This window comes from Crassostrea angulata, chromosome 5 (genome assembly GCF_025612915.1).
Source record: "Crassostrea angulata isolate pt1a10 chromosome 5, ASM2561291v2, whole genome shotgun sequence".
NCBI classification, from domain to species: Eukaryota; Metazoa; Mollusca; class Bivalvia; order Ostreida; family Ostreidae; genus Magallana; species Magallana angulata.
In genome coordinates this window covers 2,621,411-2,637,494 of record NC_069115.1, presented here as the reverse complement: position 1 = coordinate 2,637,494, position 16,084 = coordinate 2,621,411, and the positions used below count along the sequence as shown (strand labels likewise).

The following is a 16,084-nucleotide window of genomic DNA, read 5'->3' as shown; positions in this document are numbered from 1 at the left end:
GCTATGCTGAATGTAATTCTGCTGCTCTATAAACATCTATAAACATCTGATCCTAATGCATGTTGACAGCCAATTAAACTGTGTTTAAAACAAGCAGTGTTGGTCATTTCATTATGGTGGCTGCATCAAATTCCCCAGGGCCCTGAACTTGGGGCTTCGACCAAGAATCGACTGGAAATCCCAGCAGTTTTGTTTCAAGTGTAGACTGCGCTGTCATTTCCCCATTCCGATGCACGCAAAAATTTCTGAATATATAATTGCATTTAAAACCAGATGGTCTATGTGCACTCATTAATTAATTACTGTATATTTTTTGATTTTTTTTCTAGGTAAATAGACTATTTTAATATAAGAATACTGAAGATTTGATGCAATTCAGATATTTCTAACAGCTAATAGGGGGTCGGATACCGTAACGTCATAAGAATGTTGTAACTTTGATAACCTGGTTAATTTTGGGAGTTCATAAATTTCTAAAATATTTTGTTTTTAATTCAATACATGTATTAGGTATAAGTAACAATATGTTATATATATATGTTATAGGCTTTTGTGTAAAGGAAGTAAGCACCAAGGTGAAATAGTAGATGGCAGAAGTCTGGTGATTAAAAGAAATGAAAACTTTATCTATGTTTATTTTTATTGCTTATTTCATCTTTTAAAAGTGTACATAACTAAAAAAAATACCACTATTTTGAGCCTGGTTTTACCTTAAAAATACACGAAAACCCAGGAGCTTCGCCCCCCCCCCCCCCGGCCCCCACCAGGGCTTTGCCCTGGACCCACGGGGGGCCTCAAGGCGGCCCCCAGACCCCTCTGCCTCAATAATTTTATCCACGCCCCCCCTAACTACAAATCCTGTATCCGCCCCTGATGTCAATAGTTGAATGATAAAAATTACGACAACGTTAGATATCTAATTGCACTCTACAAGCTATATATGTGATTTTGCATGGCAAACTTGAGGTAGACCTATGATATTATATTTGTAAGGCGTCTATTGAATGGTTCCAAATCAGTGTGTCCAGGCCATAGAAAAATACTTAAAGCTTTTGAAATATGTCAAGCAACATAATTATATGCTTGACATATCATAAAATCGATGAAAAAAAACAAAAACTGATTTTCTATGGTTCTACTCATTCCCACAAACGATCACAAAATCTGCCAGTGTGAACGCTAGTTTACCTTAATTGAGGAAGTGTTTTTATTGTGGTCGCCCCCTCCCTCTCCTAAATAGGTATGGTAAAGCAGGAAGTGAATTTTGTACTTTCTGTACTTTACAAAGTCTAAAAACTGATTTTGGATCATGTGATCTTTCGTCATATTGGCATAATCAGTTAATTGATATCAAAGCCGTTATACATCTCTATACCCCGGGTCCCGCCAAACTGATCGTCAGTATAGGCCTGCCTCATTCTTGATCTACCCGCCTCTACCTATCGCTCGATCGACCTTGACCCCGAGACACGGAAATCAAAGGAGACGGTGTGAAGAAGGTATTCGTGAAGTGAGACGGACAGACACAAACACTAACAGCCTACAGTCATTGGGAACGCTACCTATAATATCTACGGTACTATAGGATACTCTAGGATACGCTAGCTATACACGATCCTGATAGGATACAATACAATACTGTAGGATAACAAGCGACACCATCAATAATGGCGACACGCCTGGTTCTGTCTCTTTTCTTCATCTATGGAGTTATGGTTCTCCAAACAAAAGGTAACTTTTTAACTGTATTTTACATTCTTATACTATTTTTATCAATATACTAGTAAATTGATAATATTTAGGTATTCATGGATAGTAAGTCACATGTTTTTTTTTTTAATTAAAGGAAGTAGTAGGCATGCTAAGCATTTGTAGTAATTGACATGTTACATCCATTTAGTGACGATTTCTAACAAAAGAAACAAATCTTCCTTCAAAATTTAATTAATATTATATTTTGCCTATTACTCTCAACTTCTATCCGGCGGTATATAACTGTTAGACCCTTTACCGGTATGCATGTACTCAAGGACAAGCAAGATTATGCCGCATACTTCTGTACTGACAGATACACTGATAATCTGCTGGATAATCTTCTCCTAACCACGGGTAACGGTCATCGTCAGTGATAACAGAATCGTCAGTCTACACGGCTCCTCGGTCTATGTATTAGCCATCAGGAATTGGTGGCTTTCAATTTAGGGGTCTTATACCTGCAGGTCTGTAGCTCCCGGTCTGAAAAAATTCGGATGGAGGTCGTCCATCCGAATTTTTTCAGACCGGGAGCTACAGACTTGCAGCTAGGGGTCTGGAATCTGCACTTTAATGATATGTTAATTAATTCAGATCTGCCATGGTTAATGATAATCAATTTTTCTTCTTGTGTTTTTTATGCTTATACACATACCGGTAAACAAAAAGTAAAAGTTCATTCATGCATTGAAGTGTACTTAGTCTTCCATCCTTCTGTACTAAGTCTAGTACCATCCTTCTGTACTTAGTCTTCCATCCTTCTGTACTAAGTCTACCATCCTTCTGTACTTAGTCTTCCATCCTTCTGTACTTAGTCTACCATCCTTCTGTACTAAGTCTACCATCCTTCTGTACTTAGTCTACCATCCTTCTGTACTTAGTCTACCATCCTTCTGTACTTAGTCTACCATCCTTCTGTACTAAGTCTACCATCCTTCTGTACTAAGTCTACCATCCTTCTGTACTTAGTCTACCATCCTTCTGTACTTAGTCTACCATCCTTCTGTACTTAGTCTACCATCCTTCTGTACTTAGTCTACCATCCTTCTGTACTTAGTCTACCATCCTTCTGTACTAAGTCTACCATCCTTCTGTACTTAGTCTACCATCCTTCTGTACTTAGTCTACCATCCTTCTGTACTTAGTCTACCATCCTTCTGTACTTAGTCTACCATCCTTCTGTACTTAGTCTACCATCCTTCTGTACTTAGTCTACCATCCTTCTGTACTTAGTCTACCATCCTTCTGTACTTAGTCTACCATCCTTCTGTACTTAGTCTACCATCCTTCTGTACTTAGTCTACCATCCTTCTGTACTAAGTCTACCATCCTTCTGTACTTAGTCTACCATCCTTCTGTACTTAGTCTACCATCCTTCTGTACTTAGTCTACCATCCTTCTGTACTAAGTCTACCATCCTTCTGTACTAAGTCTACCATCCTTCTGTACTTAGTCTACCATCCTTCTGTACTTAGTCTACCATCCTTCTGTACTTAGTCTACCATCCTTCTGTACTTAGTCTACCATCCTTCTGTACTTAGTCTACCATCCTTCTGTACTTAGTCTACCATCCTTCTGTACTTAGTCTACCATCCTTCTGTACTTAGTCTACCATCCTTCTGTACTTAGTCTACCATCCTTCTGTACTAAGTCTACCATCCTTCTGTACTTAGTCTACCATCCTTCTGTACTTAGTCTACCATCCTTCTGTACTTAGTCTACCATCCTTCTGTACTTAGTCTGCCATCCTTCTGTACTTAGTCTACCATCCTTCTGTACTTAGTCTACCATCCTTCTGTACTAAGTCTACCATCCTTCTGTACTTAGTCTACCATCCTTCTGTACTTAGTCTACCATCCTTCTGTACTTAGTCTACCATCCTTCTGTACTTAGTCTACCATCCTTCTGTACTAAGTCTACCATCCTTCTGTACTTAGTCTACCATCCTTCTGTACTTAGTCTACCATCCTTCTGTACTAAGTCTACCATCCTTCTGTACTAAGTCTACCATCCTTCTGTACTTAGTCTACCATCCTTCTGTACTTAGTCTACCATCCTTCTGTACTAAGTCTACCATCCTTCTGTACTTAGTCTACCATCCTTCTGTACTTAGTCTACCATCCTTCTGTACTTAGTCTACCATCCTTCTGTACTAAGTCTACCATCCTTCTGTACTTAGTCTACCATCCTTCTGTACTTAGTCTACCATCCTTCTGTACTAAGTCTACCATCCTTCTGTACTTAGTCTACCATCCTTCTGTACTTAGTCTACCATCCTTCTGTACTTAGTCTACCATCCTTCTGTACTTAGTCTACCATCCTTCTGTCTCTATAAGTTGTCCAAAGAAAATTCTCTGACATCTTGATAAAAGAGTATATTCTAAATAAAATAAAGCAACAATCCAACTAAAATCGCAGAAGTGTAGATTTACAACTCTAGTTTTAATCGTATTGAATAAAGCAAGTATTTAGTGAGGGTAAATTGACTTAGAAAGAAAATTATTCGGCATGACTCATTATCATTTAAACGAGGAAATTTCCTCATATAAAGACTCAGACCTTACTGTCAGCTGTAAGATCGCATTCATTTTCAGAAATAAGATGATAAACGTACGTGTGAAAATCAAACCTCGAACAAAAAAAATGTTTCGCTCAAAATTGAGAGAGAAAGAAAGAGAAAGACGGAGATGTGTTTAGAATAAAACGTTTTTAAACATATAGTATATTTCAGGGAATAATGAATTGATGGGATCTTCTAGTCATAATGAAGAATTGGTCTCTGTTGACAATGCAACAACCGTTCAAATGACCATGACAACCGTACCATCGAACATGACAACCGTGCCATCGAACATGACAACCGTTCCTTCGACCATGACAACCGTGCCTTCCAACATGACAACCGTTCCTTCGACCATGACAACCATGCCTTCCAACATGACAACCGTTCCTTCCAACATGACAACCGTTCCTTCCAACATGACAACCCTTCCTTCGAACATGACAACCGTTCCATCGAACATGACAACCGTGCCTTCCAACATGACAACTGTTCCTTCCAACATGACAACCATGCCTTCCAACATGACAACCGTTCCTTCCAACATGACAACCATGCCTTCCAACATGACAACCGTTCCTTCGACCATGACAACCATGCCTTCCAACATGACAACCGTTCCTTCCAACATGACAACTGTTCCGTCGAACATGACAACCATACCATCGAACATGACAACCGTACCATCGAACATGACAACCGTTCCTACCAACATGACAACTGTTCCATCCAACATGACAACCGTGCCTTCCAACATGACAACCGTACCATCCAACATGACAACCGTTCCATCGAATATGACAACCGGTCATTCAACCATGACCACACGAATTAACCCCACAGTTACTCCCTCGCCGTCGAAATCAAAGTTCAGCACCGGCACATTCTTCGGAGGCATAGGTGTGGGGATTGTCTTTGTTTTCATTGTAATGGCGGGAATCTATGGTGTTAGAAAAAGAAGGCGGGTGCTTGAAGAAAAAGTGCAATATAAAACTATAGAATGAGAAATATGAGAGAGAGAGAGAGAGAGAGAGAGAGAGAGAGAGAGAGAGAGAGAGAGAGAGAGAGAGATGTGAATGTGTGTGTATTTATATAGTTACACAAGTGTACAAGAAAAATTTCCAGATTTTTAAATTCACTGTAAATGTTATTTTGACAGTTACTTAAGAAAAGGGAGCCGGGGATCGAGAAAGATGGTAGTCCAGACATTCCATTGTATCTCCTTACTTCAAAATATCAAACATTTTCATGGGTTTTTTGTTAGCTGTATGTAAAGCATTGTTCATTTATTACATTTTGTTTCAATCTAGCTGTGTTAACGTTAAAAATAAATGTCAAATATTTTTTCTTCCTAATTTCGATTCTACAGATTTCTAATATGCTTGGTTTACTATAAGTGCATCATATCCAACCCCAATAAACAACTACGTTAGATAATTTACACTTGTGTTAATTTATACTAAATACATATTGTATATTTTATTGTAATTGTATTGTTTGAACATTCTTAACTAGAAAGCAAAATAGTGCCTTGAATCTCAAATTTGATTTGACGCATCATTAAAGCGCATATAAATGAAATTTAATGAAATGATGTGCATCCAATTCAGAGTTTCTCTATCTCTCTCCGAAGTAAAGCCAAGAGATTTTTAATCAGAGCATAGTTTAGATAAAACATTCATAGTTCTGTTGGTTTGTGGAATTAATGCTTTATCAGTCATGTATAGACAAAATAATCGTCATACAGTTTGACCCCAGTATATGAAAATTTAATTTTCTAGAAAGAAAAAGAAACTTGGAATAGATTTACTACAACCCTCTGCTTGACATTGTTATTGATAAATTACGATTGTAAAATGACGTCAGCGTATTCAATGTTTGATGGAATCAGATTAGCCTTACTTATTCTGTTACTGTGACAGTGATTTTCTGCATAATCAAAGAACTAAAACAACAGACAGCCCCAACATAGCATATAGGTGTTTCGTTCTTCTCTGAGGGATTCGTTGATTCATTCATTCGTTAGAATGACTCAACTGAAATACCAGAAATAATTTGACAAGATAATTCACTATGTTTTCGTTAAAAAAAATATATAAAATTTTGCTTTAAATGTTTAAATGAACTTTGTATAAGGAAATATTTTTAAAAATTCACAGTAAAACCCATAATATGCATGTACTTATCATGAAATTTAAGTCCTCTTCAGGAAAAAAAAAATGATCAAACGAAGCATGCAATAAACAGTTTGATGCATTTCTTCCTACACCGACCGAATGCCGGTTTATCATTCTGATTAAGTATGCTTGTTTTATTTAAGCGTTTTATTAATAAGAATTTCCTTAAAATTCTTGACGAGGCAATCACGTGACGCGATTCTCTTTGACGTTTTGAATGAATTGGACTGACTGCAGGGTTCTACTAGGGAGGCTCAGACATGTCCAAACAAATTATGCTGGTCATATCCATCCTCTGTGGTGCTCTGTTTCTTCAGACAAAAGGTAAATATCCATTTCTACTTGATATAAGGAAAATGAAATTTGAATAAATACACATAATCAATAGTAATGTGAAGTGAGAACTAAACCCTAAAAGTGTAGATGTCAATTTTAATTACTGATCACACATGAAAATGACCCTGTGCCTTTCAGTCGGCTAGATTATAACTGAGATGACTGGGACGATGACAGTACACGTAGGGGGTCGAAATTGATTTGGCAGCAAGACTTACATCGGCTTAAGAAGCTAATTCAAGTTGAGGGGGTGGGGGTGGGGGGCAAGCCTATATAATGTCTGACAAGGCTAAACAAGAAATGGGGGAGAGGTCTCAGTTCGGAGGAATGTGGGAATGAATACAGGCAGGGGGCAGGAAGCTGGTCCTATTGGCAGTGAATTAGGTGGTTCAATACTCTTTGTAGTATATAATCGGGTCACGTTGATATAAACCGCATGCTCAGAATCTATATTAAAAGTATACTCGTATGAATATTACAATAGCAATGCAATGTCTAATAGTGTATATAAAAGCGAAAGTCGATTTTACATATTTAAAAAAAAATTAAAAAGGGGAGGTTATTACAAGGAAAATGGTCTGAAATTAAAGACTTCCGTCTAATCAATTCAGTCCCAATACCGTAATTCTGTATACACTGTCTAGTGTCTAGTCTTTAAATCAATTGGCAATGGCAAATATGAGTCTTGTTTGGGATTTTTTCCTCGTCATTTTGTAAATCAAAATCATTTCCTGAGCGCAAGTAGATACTGCACTTCCGGATTTTAAACATGTGTTACATTTTATGTGAAGCTGAAGGGAAATGCTGTATTATTTCCATTGCCATTTTAATGACTTTTTGCAAGTTCAAATGGTACACAATATTACGCAGGACAGTTAAGGCAACATTTTGCTTTTAAACAGCAGTAAAAGGAGGTCGTTTTGCTTTTGTTTATTCATTTCTGCATAATGAATAGTTCTTAACAATTTTGGATGTTTTTGTAAAGATATGGGTCACCTTAACTTGACCATGTCTAAATTTGACGGTCACGTGACTTTTTAGAGTCACGTGGGCTTCTTTTAGACAAAAAACGTCAATGCTAAATTGAAACAAAAAGTTCAAGTGCAAGGCAAAGAATGTTTAGAGTAAGTAATATGGCAACATATTCAAAATTATCCATACATCACAGAAATCAATGCTCATTCAGTTGTAAAGTTTACTTGTTATGTAAATATCTTAAAAAACTGGCTACTTGTTCCTAAAATAGTGCATTTTGGTATATTTGGATTGAAAAAACAAAGTAAACATTCATCTCTCAACAAATGTGCATCAGTTTTCATAAAGAACTCGTAAAGGGGAAGAAAATCATATGAAGTTTAAAAATATCCATTGCCGTCTTGCACTTGGACTTTTGCATTTAATTTCTCAATCTGGAAGGTCTCTCAAATCAATACACATTTCAAACGCACAAGTGATCCCAAAAGGGGAGGTAACTCTTTGAGCGATAACTCTTCTGATATTGGCGCGATGTCATTTTATCACCTAATTCGAATTAATTTTAAGATATGTTTCAACATTACATTATGTAAATGGTTATTTAAACACGGTGTTTATGTTTTATTTATTCTAAAAGAAACAAGAAGGTTACGACGAATCACCCGCATTTCCTCTGTCGCATCATGGATGTAAACAAAAAACCGCTGTGTATCAGTTTTCTTGGTTAACTGCATTTGCGGAGTTAATGAGTTCTTAATATTTTTTAGGAATTTGAGAAAAATATATAAGAGCTAACTGTACACAATTATTATCTAAATTGGCCTCATGATATCAGAGTATATATACGTCCCGGATAATATATATTAAAAAATAAGATATGTTTTTTTTTTCACAATGATTCAATGCCAGATGAATGCATATGCTGCCTTTGCCCAATGACTGCATATTCTATAGCACTGCTTGGGTCTGTAAACATTATTTTGGGGATGGGGGGGTTCAAAGGTTTAACTTTATTCAGTTTGCCAGGGGCCAGGTACCATGGTGTTTTACTATATAAATTGTGAATTAAATTAAAATTTTCCACAGGGACTAAAAATGTAGATCTGCCCATGTACATGTATGTAGCCTTTTCTCATCCCCCATACTATAAAGCAAATCAACAGTATTCACCTTTGTGTTACACATGTTACACTTTTAATTTTAACAACAATTAAAATTTACTTTTATTATTATTCAAGATATGCAGAATGATTAAGGGGGGGGGGGGGTAGCATATCTATTCATTTACAAAATAAATTTTAATTGCTCATTACTGAGAAAGAAAAGAGGTTGTGTAAATCCTGCGACAAGGGCGATCAAATACATTTTGGTAGGTATATCAATATATAGAGTTTAAATAAGTCTGAATTCTCCTATATCAGAGACTCTCTCTCTCTCCCACCCATTTACACCCTAAATACATGCAGCATATAGCAATTTAATATATTAACTTAAGTAAATGTCTCCTTTCACTTCTCAAACAAAATTATGAAATCAATATAAAAATAATTATATTTGGTTCATTAGTTTTATTGATTCAAGAAGATAATATAAATTTCTTAAAAAAAAATTCTGTGACATCATTTAAACCTGACATATGCATGCAAACTCAAAATTGCAATTTATTTATATGATGTCAATGTGTTTATTGTATGACTTCTTAGTTCTGCTCCTCTCCCCTCTTCAAAAACACAGTCTTCCTGTTCTTAAAGTTCAGGTTTTTCTTTTCATCATTTCATCTTTTATATGACCCCAGTATAAGTGTGCAGGTAAATTGTCACCAATAAGAACATCATTTATGTACCGGTAAATCCCAGAACAAAGCAGGTAACAGCTAAAATGAAAATTATACATATTTCAGTAAGTTTAACTTGTAATCAAAATGGCTGAAAGACTGAAATGGAGTATTTTCTACAATTTGATAGACAATAAATGGAATTGTTTATCTTAATAAACATTTCATTATGTTTTGATGTACATTTAAATTTTGCACAAATTCAAATACATCTTTGAACTATCTTTTCAGTTTGATCGATTTGAAATTATTAGCATCCTATTGCACCTCTTTATTTTACCCAGCATGACCTTAAAAGTGCTCTCTCTCTCTCTCGCACTTAACTGATTTTATACAAGATTGATATTATAATGCTGGTGCGGTCAATGTGAAAACGTTCCAATGTATTGTTAATATGTTGATGAGCAATTTGTAAACATGAACTATTCAAAATTGTAAATTTATAAATAAAATAAGTTTCTATCAGTCATACCAAAACATGAAACCATTCAAACATGGAAATGCTTTTTCTAATTGAATTGTCTCATAAAATTATCAGATTTTTCATTATTTCAATGATAAATCATTGTGCATGTATACATGTATGTTATTTTAATACTTACATTTTCTTCAAGCCTTTTTTTTTCTCAAATAAGTGTGACACTTTTCAAATTACTCTGCAAAAATCAAAAACATTATTATGGGAATTAAGTCCTACAATTTAATTTACATGCACATAAGAACATGTCAACAATAATTTGAACATTTTTGTGAAAGGTCTACATATATTTTGCATGAATGGGTAAAATGACCTACACTTCAAATATTATTTTAAAGTTACACATACACATTCTACACAAACAATACCATATATAGTATCATATGACCATGAATGTAGATTCCTCATTTTGAGATAATCAGATGGAGCCATGCAGTCATTTGTTTATTATTATTTGGGTTTTTTTTATTACCAATAATACAGCATCATAAGTATGAACCCAGGTGACAATATTTCAAACAGTGTTATGATACATAGTAATATACCGAGTTCTAAATACTAACTAGTAATAATTAAGAATTAATGTGCATAAACATCTTATATCAACTGGATGAATGTGCAAAAAATATAAATGAACTGTCTTGGAAGAATATTGAACACAGTAGAAAGGTGTTATTGATCAGCTGTTCATCAATTTCCAGAAAATGAAATCGGCATCTTTTAGCCTGTACTGTACCGATTTTCAAAAAATCAAATCAGCTGTTTTCACACAGTCTTTGTGCTGTATTGTTTACTTTCAAATTGAAAAAAAAAACTAACAGTTGTGTAAAGCTAAATATTGTCAGTACAAGTACTATGAACTGATTCGTGTCGATTGGTGAAAATGATCAACAATTTAACGGACTGGCAATAAATTTAAAGCTACATGTAGCCTACTTTGTATAGGCCTAAATGTAAACAATGCAGTCTCTCCTCATGTTTTTTACGAAACAACACATTAAGTCGATCAGAAATGCATCAACAGTATAGAATCACAATAAAATAGTTATTAGGCTATCTGGTACATTACAAATACACTGTATATCTATTCTACATACCTGATAAATCATCAAAAAATCGCCATCATCGGCAATACCAGCTACACGTGTTTACATCGTCTGACGAGCGCTTTTGGGACGCAGATTCACACCCATACGACAGATGCGTTATGGAAATTCTTCGTATATTCTGATTGTTGTAAACTTATCAAAACACACATGAATGATTCGTAGTTATATATTTCTAATGCAGTATTAAATCAGCCGTATTTTTTGCTTAAACTGCTGTTTTCGGTATATTTTCTATATATGGAAATACAGAGGCGGGGCTTATATTATGACGTCATAACTCATTATCCCTTCATTAGCATATCAAAAGGATGTGTAGCCTTATCTATCCTGCGTATGCTTGGTTTTTTTTTCTCGGTATAAAAACGATCCTGAAAGTAGAGAAATTTAAATTATTGCAAAATCAACCATGCAGATTTTTATGGTTACTTATGATGTAAAAACGTTTGACTTAGAGAAGAAATCTACTTTAATCTCGTTGGGTATTGGGATACTACGTCCAAAGTCGGGGGGGGGGGGGGGGGTTCGCGTCATTTATAAAGATATTCCAGTCGCAGTAAATCCTGATCTGACGATATTTTCCTTCTAAGTGTTATTAACTTCCTCAATTTTAATCCCTTTTTTCAAGAAGAGACGACAGCATTACATTTGCGGAAGGGAAATCACTTTACTAATGTAACAAAATGAACATTTTTTTTGTCAATAAAACAAATTCTAAATGAGATTGTGTGACATATGAAAGCCTTTAAAATTGAACTTTCATCTCTTAGCATTTGAGGTATTTCTTCCCTTCAAATCAGTTTGACTTACTCAGCTAAAACGGAAGAAAGATATTTATCGACAGTCTCTATTTATAATTACAATTACGTGTTTATATATTAATAGTCTTTTCGATGGAGAGGCTGTATACGAGAAATCTGTTTATTATAGCTTTAAATCATGATTTTTTTAAAAGTATATCGTCTCATATCTGCAGCGGTGTGTGCATACAAATTGAGTAACGCGCGTTAGCGCGGTATGAAAATTTGTATGCAAACATCGCTGTTAATGCTTATATTTACATTATTTTAACTTCATGCCTTGTCTACAAATGTGATTTATACCTTAAAATTCCTATCTTATCCTAATGGTAAGTAATGGAAGAGCCACAGTAACAGCCGCAAGCATGAACTTTAAGGTATCCCACTCCTCAATGTTGTTGTATCAAGATTTTCCGGAGAAGTATATCATTGAAATCTGTAGACAAAACAAACTTAAAAAATACAAAGATAATGGGGGACCAGAATCCATCCCTCTGAGTTATGGCCCATTTAATTTGACCTTTTTGCACCTAAAATGCAATTTCATCCTGATTAGGATTTTTTGTCAGTATTTTTGATTAAGCAAACTTATTTCTTCAAATATTGTTTTTAATTATGCACAATGGTCACACTGAATAGAGGGATTACGGAAAAAAATTGTACAAAGCTGCATAAATTTTTGTGTGACCTTTTTGCACTTAAAAAAAACAATTTCTTTAATAGTTACAATTTGATTTGAAATAAAAACTTTCTGAATATCAAGAATTTTATAAGATTACTCCAGTTTGCCTAAATATGTATTCAGTATCATTTTGACATAATATAACATGGGGGTCAGTGATATCAAATTTTAGATATAGGGCTTCAAAGGTAAAATTCTCGCAAAATTTGGCTTAAAAAAATTCAGACATGTTCTATATATATGCATGATTTTATGCTAAACGGCTATCACATTCTCAAGATTTGATTTTGTACATGTCACACAGAACCTATAAAATATGTTACAAACCTATCAAATGTTAAAAATGTGAATAATGAATAAAGTATAATAAAAAGAAAAGTATATTGAAAATTCATAAAATTGCTTGTTTCTGTCATTTTCGTCTAAAAAACCTTCCGCACGAAAAAATAGTTCCCCAAAAAACTTGTTTGTTTCTTGAATTCAAATGGATTTTCTTTATGAATGTTGTGTAATTATGAAATAATAATCTATCTGTGATGATTAGATAAATAAAATCATATTCATTTGAAATATAATGATCATCTGCGCAATGAAATCAAAACATGAGGAGTGAGATACCTTAATTTTCGCTTGTGACGTTGCAGTTAACAGAATTAACGTTTGTGGCGTCATAATAAAACTCGTCATTTTAACCTTTGAGTACCCTGTGTGCATTACAGTGTTATATTTACATTCCACATATTTTTTGCTTGTAAAGTGTGTTGAAAGCTACGGCAGTTATAACACTGTAATGCACACAGGGTACTCAAAGGTTAAAATGACTAGTTTTATTAACTTTCATTTTTCACTGATTCTCTTATATATACATGTTACCTGTTACCATTAATCCTCGCTTCGCTTGGCATGAAGTTAAAATAATGTAAATATAAGCATTAAATCATGATTTTTTTAAGTATACGCGCGTTACTCAATTTGTATGCACACACCACTGCAGTTATGAGATCGAGTGTATACTTCAAAAAATCATGATTCAATGCTATAATAACTGCCGTAGCTTTCAACACACTTTACAAGCAAAAAAAATAAGGAATGTAAATATGTGTACATATATGAAGTAGTCATCGATCGCGTTAATCACGAGAGAGAGAGAGAGAGAGAGAGAGAGAGAGAGAGAGAGAGAGAGAGAGAGAGAGAGAGAGAGAAAGAGAGAGAGAGAGAGAGAGAGAGAATGTTACATAAAGAAATACGATTTGCTTCAACAATTCTCAAAATGTTTGAATTTTTCTTGTTTTCTAACTTGGAACCATAGCAACGATTTATAATTTTTAAACACATTTCCTTTGTAGCGTAACCAATCGAACTTTTATGACGAAGCAGAATATACCATTTATTTATTTTTATAAGTTATCAATTCTGTGTCGCTTCAATGCACACGTTCTTGAGATATTCCTTTATGCACAATTTACTCTTTATTGGCATTGCTCTTCCATTATGGATAGCTTAAACTGGTGCAATCGATTAAGAGTTGTTTTCAGATTACCTTAGAATATCGTAATTTTTCCATCTTTTACCTCCCCAGTTACCTTGGCAACGGGGCAGCATGGCAACAATAAAAGGCTGTCTTTCTGAATGTTTGTTACAATGCACAAAATGAATATATAGGAAATGTTTATAAAATTTGAAGATGACTATGTTTGGGAACAGATATCATATTTTTATAGGGGATTTATTTCAAATATCAAGGTTCCAAACAACGTAAATCAGACGCTTAAACTCACACATGCACTAATCATATTCACACAAACTAACCTTCTTGACCAGTTGACTTCTTTCAATTGTAGAAAAAAATCACTTTTGAATTGTCACCCATGTGATAGAACTCAAACGCAATCAAATGCGAGTAACGAGTTACAAACAATAAATGGGTGAATAATGGAATAAGTAAGGGAATAAAATTAAACTATTGAAGTATGAAAATTGTTCATTTTCTTCTTGAAAACCTTCCGCCACAAAAATATAATCCCTTACTCTGTAATAATATAATTTTCTTTTAACAAATTTATTCAATATGGTTTATTTGGCATAATGAGTGTAAAATATAAATTTACAAATATAATCAATTTTTTTAGAGAAGAGTTGACATGAAATAGTTACCCCAAAAGAGAGGAGCGAACCTCTTTAATGTCTATAAATAAATTGTGAGTTAAGTTTAGCTTAATTGTTTCAGCATGTGAAAACATGACAACTGTATCTTACAACATGACAACGGAATCCTACAACATGACAACAGAATCCGACAACATGACAACGGAATCCTTCAATATGACAACAGTGCCATACAACATGACGTCGATAAAACCGACCAATGAGCCTCATCCTATCACTCCCTCCCCGTCAGGGTCAAAATTCAGCGTCGGTACGTTCGTTGGGGGTATAGCCGTGGGGGTCGTTCTGGTCCTCGTCATTTTGGCGGGAATTTACTACGTCAGGAAAAGAAACCAGCGACAGAAGTATCAGATTCTACCAGAGTAAAGAGAGAGAGAGAGAGAGAGAGAGAGAGAGAGAGAGAGAGAGAGAGATTTGCTTCATTTTTGTCTTTTGTCTGGTTGATACGGATTGCGTTTAGTCATTTTATTTTAGAGCAAGTGCGTATGCCTCTGATGTACAATGTAGGTAAACAGTTAACTGATGTGTGTTCTTTGACTAGAAATGCCCTGCGTTTTCTTTATCTTCTGAACATTATGTAACGGCCTTTTCTAAAGTAAAATTTTATATTCATTTACTTCTTTTGAAAAGTAGTTTACTTCTCTCAAACTGCAGTTTACAGGCTATTGTGTCACTTACACCAAAAACATATTAACACATTTTTTATATCATGTATAAAAGGAATATTAGTCATGTGAAGATGCAATCTATGGAAAAAATGACAGACTAATATATGCGATCGATGGAATAGACAGACTAATCACGTGAAGAGAGTGTCTATGTGATGACTATACTAGTCACATGTGTGTGGATAGACAAATTGCATGGTCACATTGGAATATAACGTTCATATGGGATAGTATACAGAACCACATTTGGAGCTATTCTGACAGATCATAATGTGCTGGATGTGACGTTAAACAGTCAACACATCACGCTGATACAAACGTTATATAATAGTCAACCTTGACTGCAGGGAAACAGCAAGTGTGACCTTCAGTGCGTGTATGTACGTGTATGTAGAGTACCATTCCATATTTGTATAGAAGTCTGAGTCTGATGCATGGCATTCAGGTAACACTCAGATCTTATCACTAAATAAAAATAAAAAAAATTTTCCATGTGATCTTTATCATACACTTTATGAAGAATGCATGTCCAAAATTGCAAACACAGTTT

General features: G+C 34.8%; 2 protein-coding genes and 1 long non-coding RNA gene across 4 annotated transcripts; 2 read left to right on the top strand and 1 right to left on the bottom strand.

The window, feature by feature from the left end:
• Window positions 1–1,330: 1,330 nt before the first annotated feature.
• LOC128182897 (zonadhesin-like) lies at window positions 1,331–5,757 on the top strand. Of its 2 annotated transcripts, none has more exons than XM_052851669.1 (2): window positions 1,331–1,731; window positions 4,474–5,757. In XM_052851669.1, the coding sequence occupies exons 1-2, from the start codon at window positions 1,705–1,707 to the stop codon at window positions 5,314–5,316; spliced, it is 870 nt and encodes a 289-aa protein (XP_052707629.1). In that variant the 5' UTR covers window positions 1,331–1,704; the 3' UTR covers window positions 5,317–5,757. The 2 variants fall into 2 exon arrangements, with proteins under 2 accessions (XP_052707629.1, XP_052707628.1); XM_052851668.1 differs by having other exon boundaries at window positions 1,339–1,731; window positions 4,484–5,757.
• Window positions 5,758–6,563: 806 nt separating this feature from the next.
• On the top strand, window positions 6,564–15,999 carry LOC128182909 (uncharacterized). Its single transcript, XM_052851687.1, has 2 exons — window positions 6,564–6,813; window positions 14,928–15,999. The coding sequence occupies exons 1-2, from the start codon at window positions 6,750–6,752 to the stop codon at window positions 15,230–15,232; spliced, it is 369 nt and encodes a 122-aa protein (XP_052707647.1). The 5' UTR covers window positions 6,564–6,749; the 3' UTR covers window positions 15,233–15,999.
• Window positions 9,361–11,436, bottom strand: LOC128182916 (uncharacterized). The gene is made up of 3 exons (XR_008243485.1): window positions 11,210–11,436; window positions 10,237–10,290; window positions 9,361–9,673 (listed from the first exon to the last, which is right to left on the bottom strand). It is a non-coding gene; the product is annotated as an uncharacterized LOC128182916 (long non-coding RNA).
• Window positions 16,000–16,084: the final 85 nt, after the last annotated feature.

Coding starts and splice junctions, on each gene's coding strand:
- LOC128182897 (XM_052851668.1), top strand. CDS start 1,668: ATGGCGACACGCCTGGTTCTGTCTCTTTTCTTCATCTATGGAGTTATG. Junction 1,732..4,483: donor TATGGTTCTCCAAACAAAAG/GTAACTTTTTAA, acceptor AGTATATTTCAG/GGAATAATGAATTGATGGGA.
- LOC128182909 (XM_052851687.1), top strand. CDS start 6,750: ATGTCCAAACAAATTATGCTGGTCATATCCATCCTCTGTGGTGCTCTG. Junction 6,814..14,927: donor TCTGTTTCTTCAGACAAAAG/GTAAATATCCAT, acceptor TAATTGTTTCAG/CATGTGAAAACATGACAACT.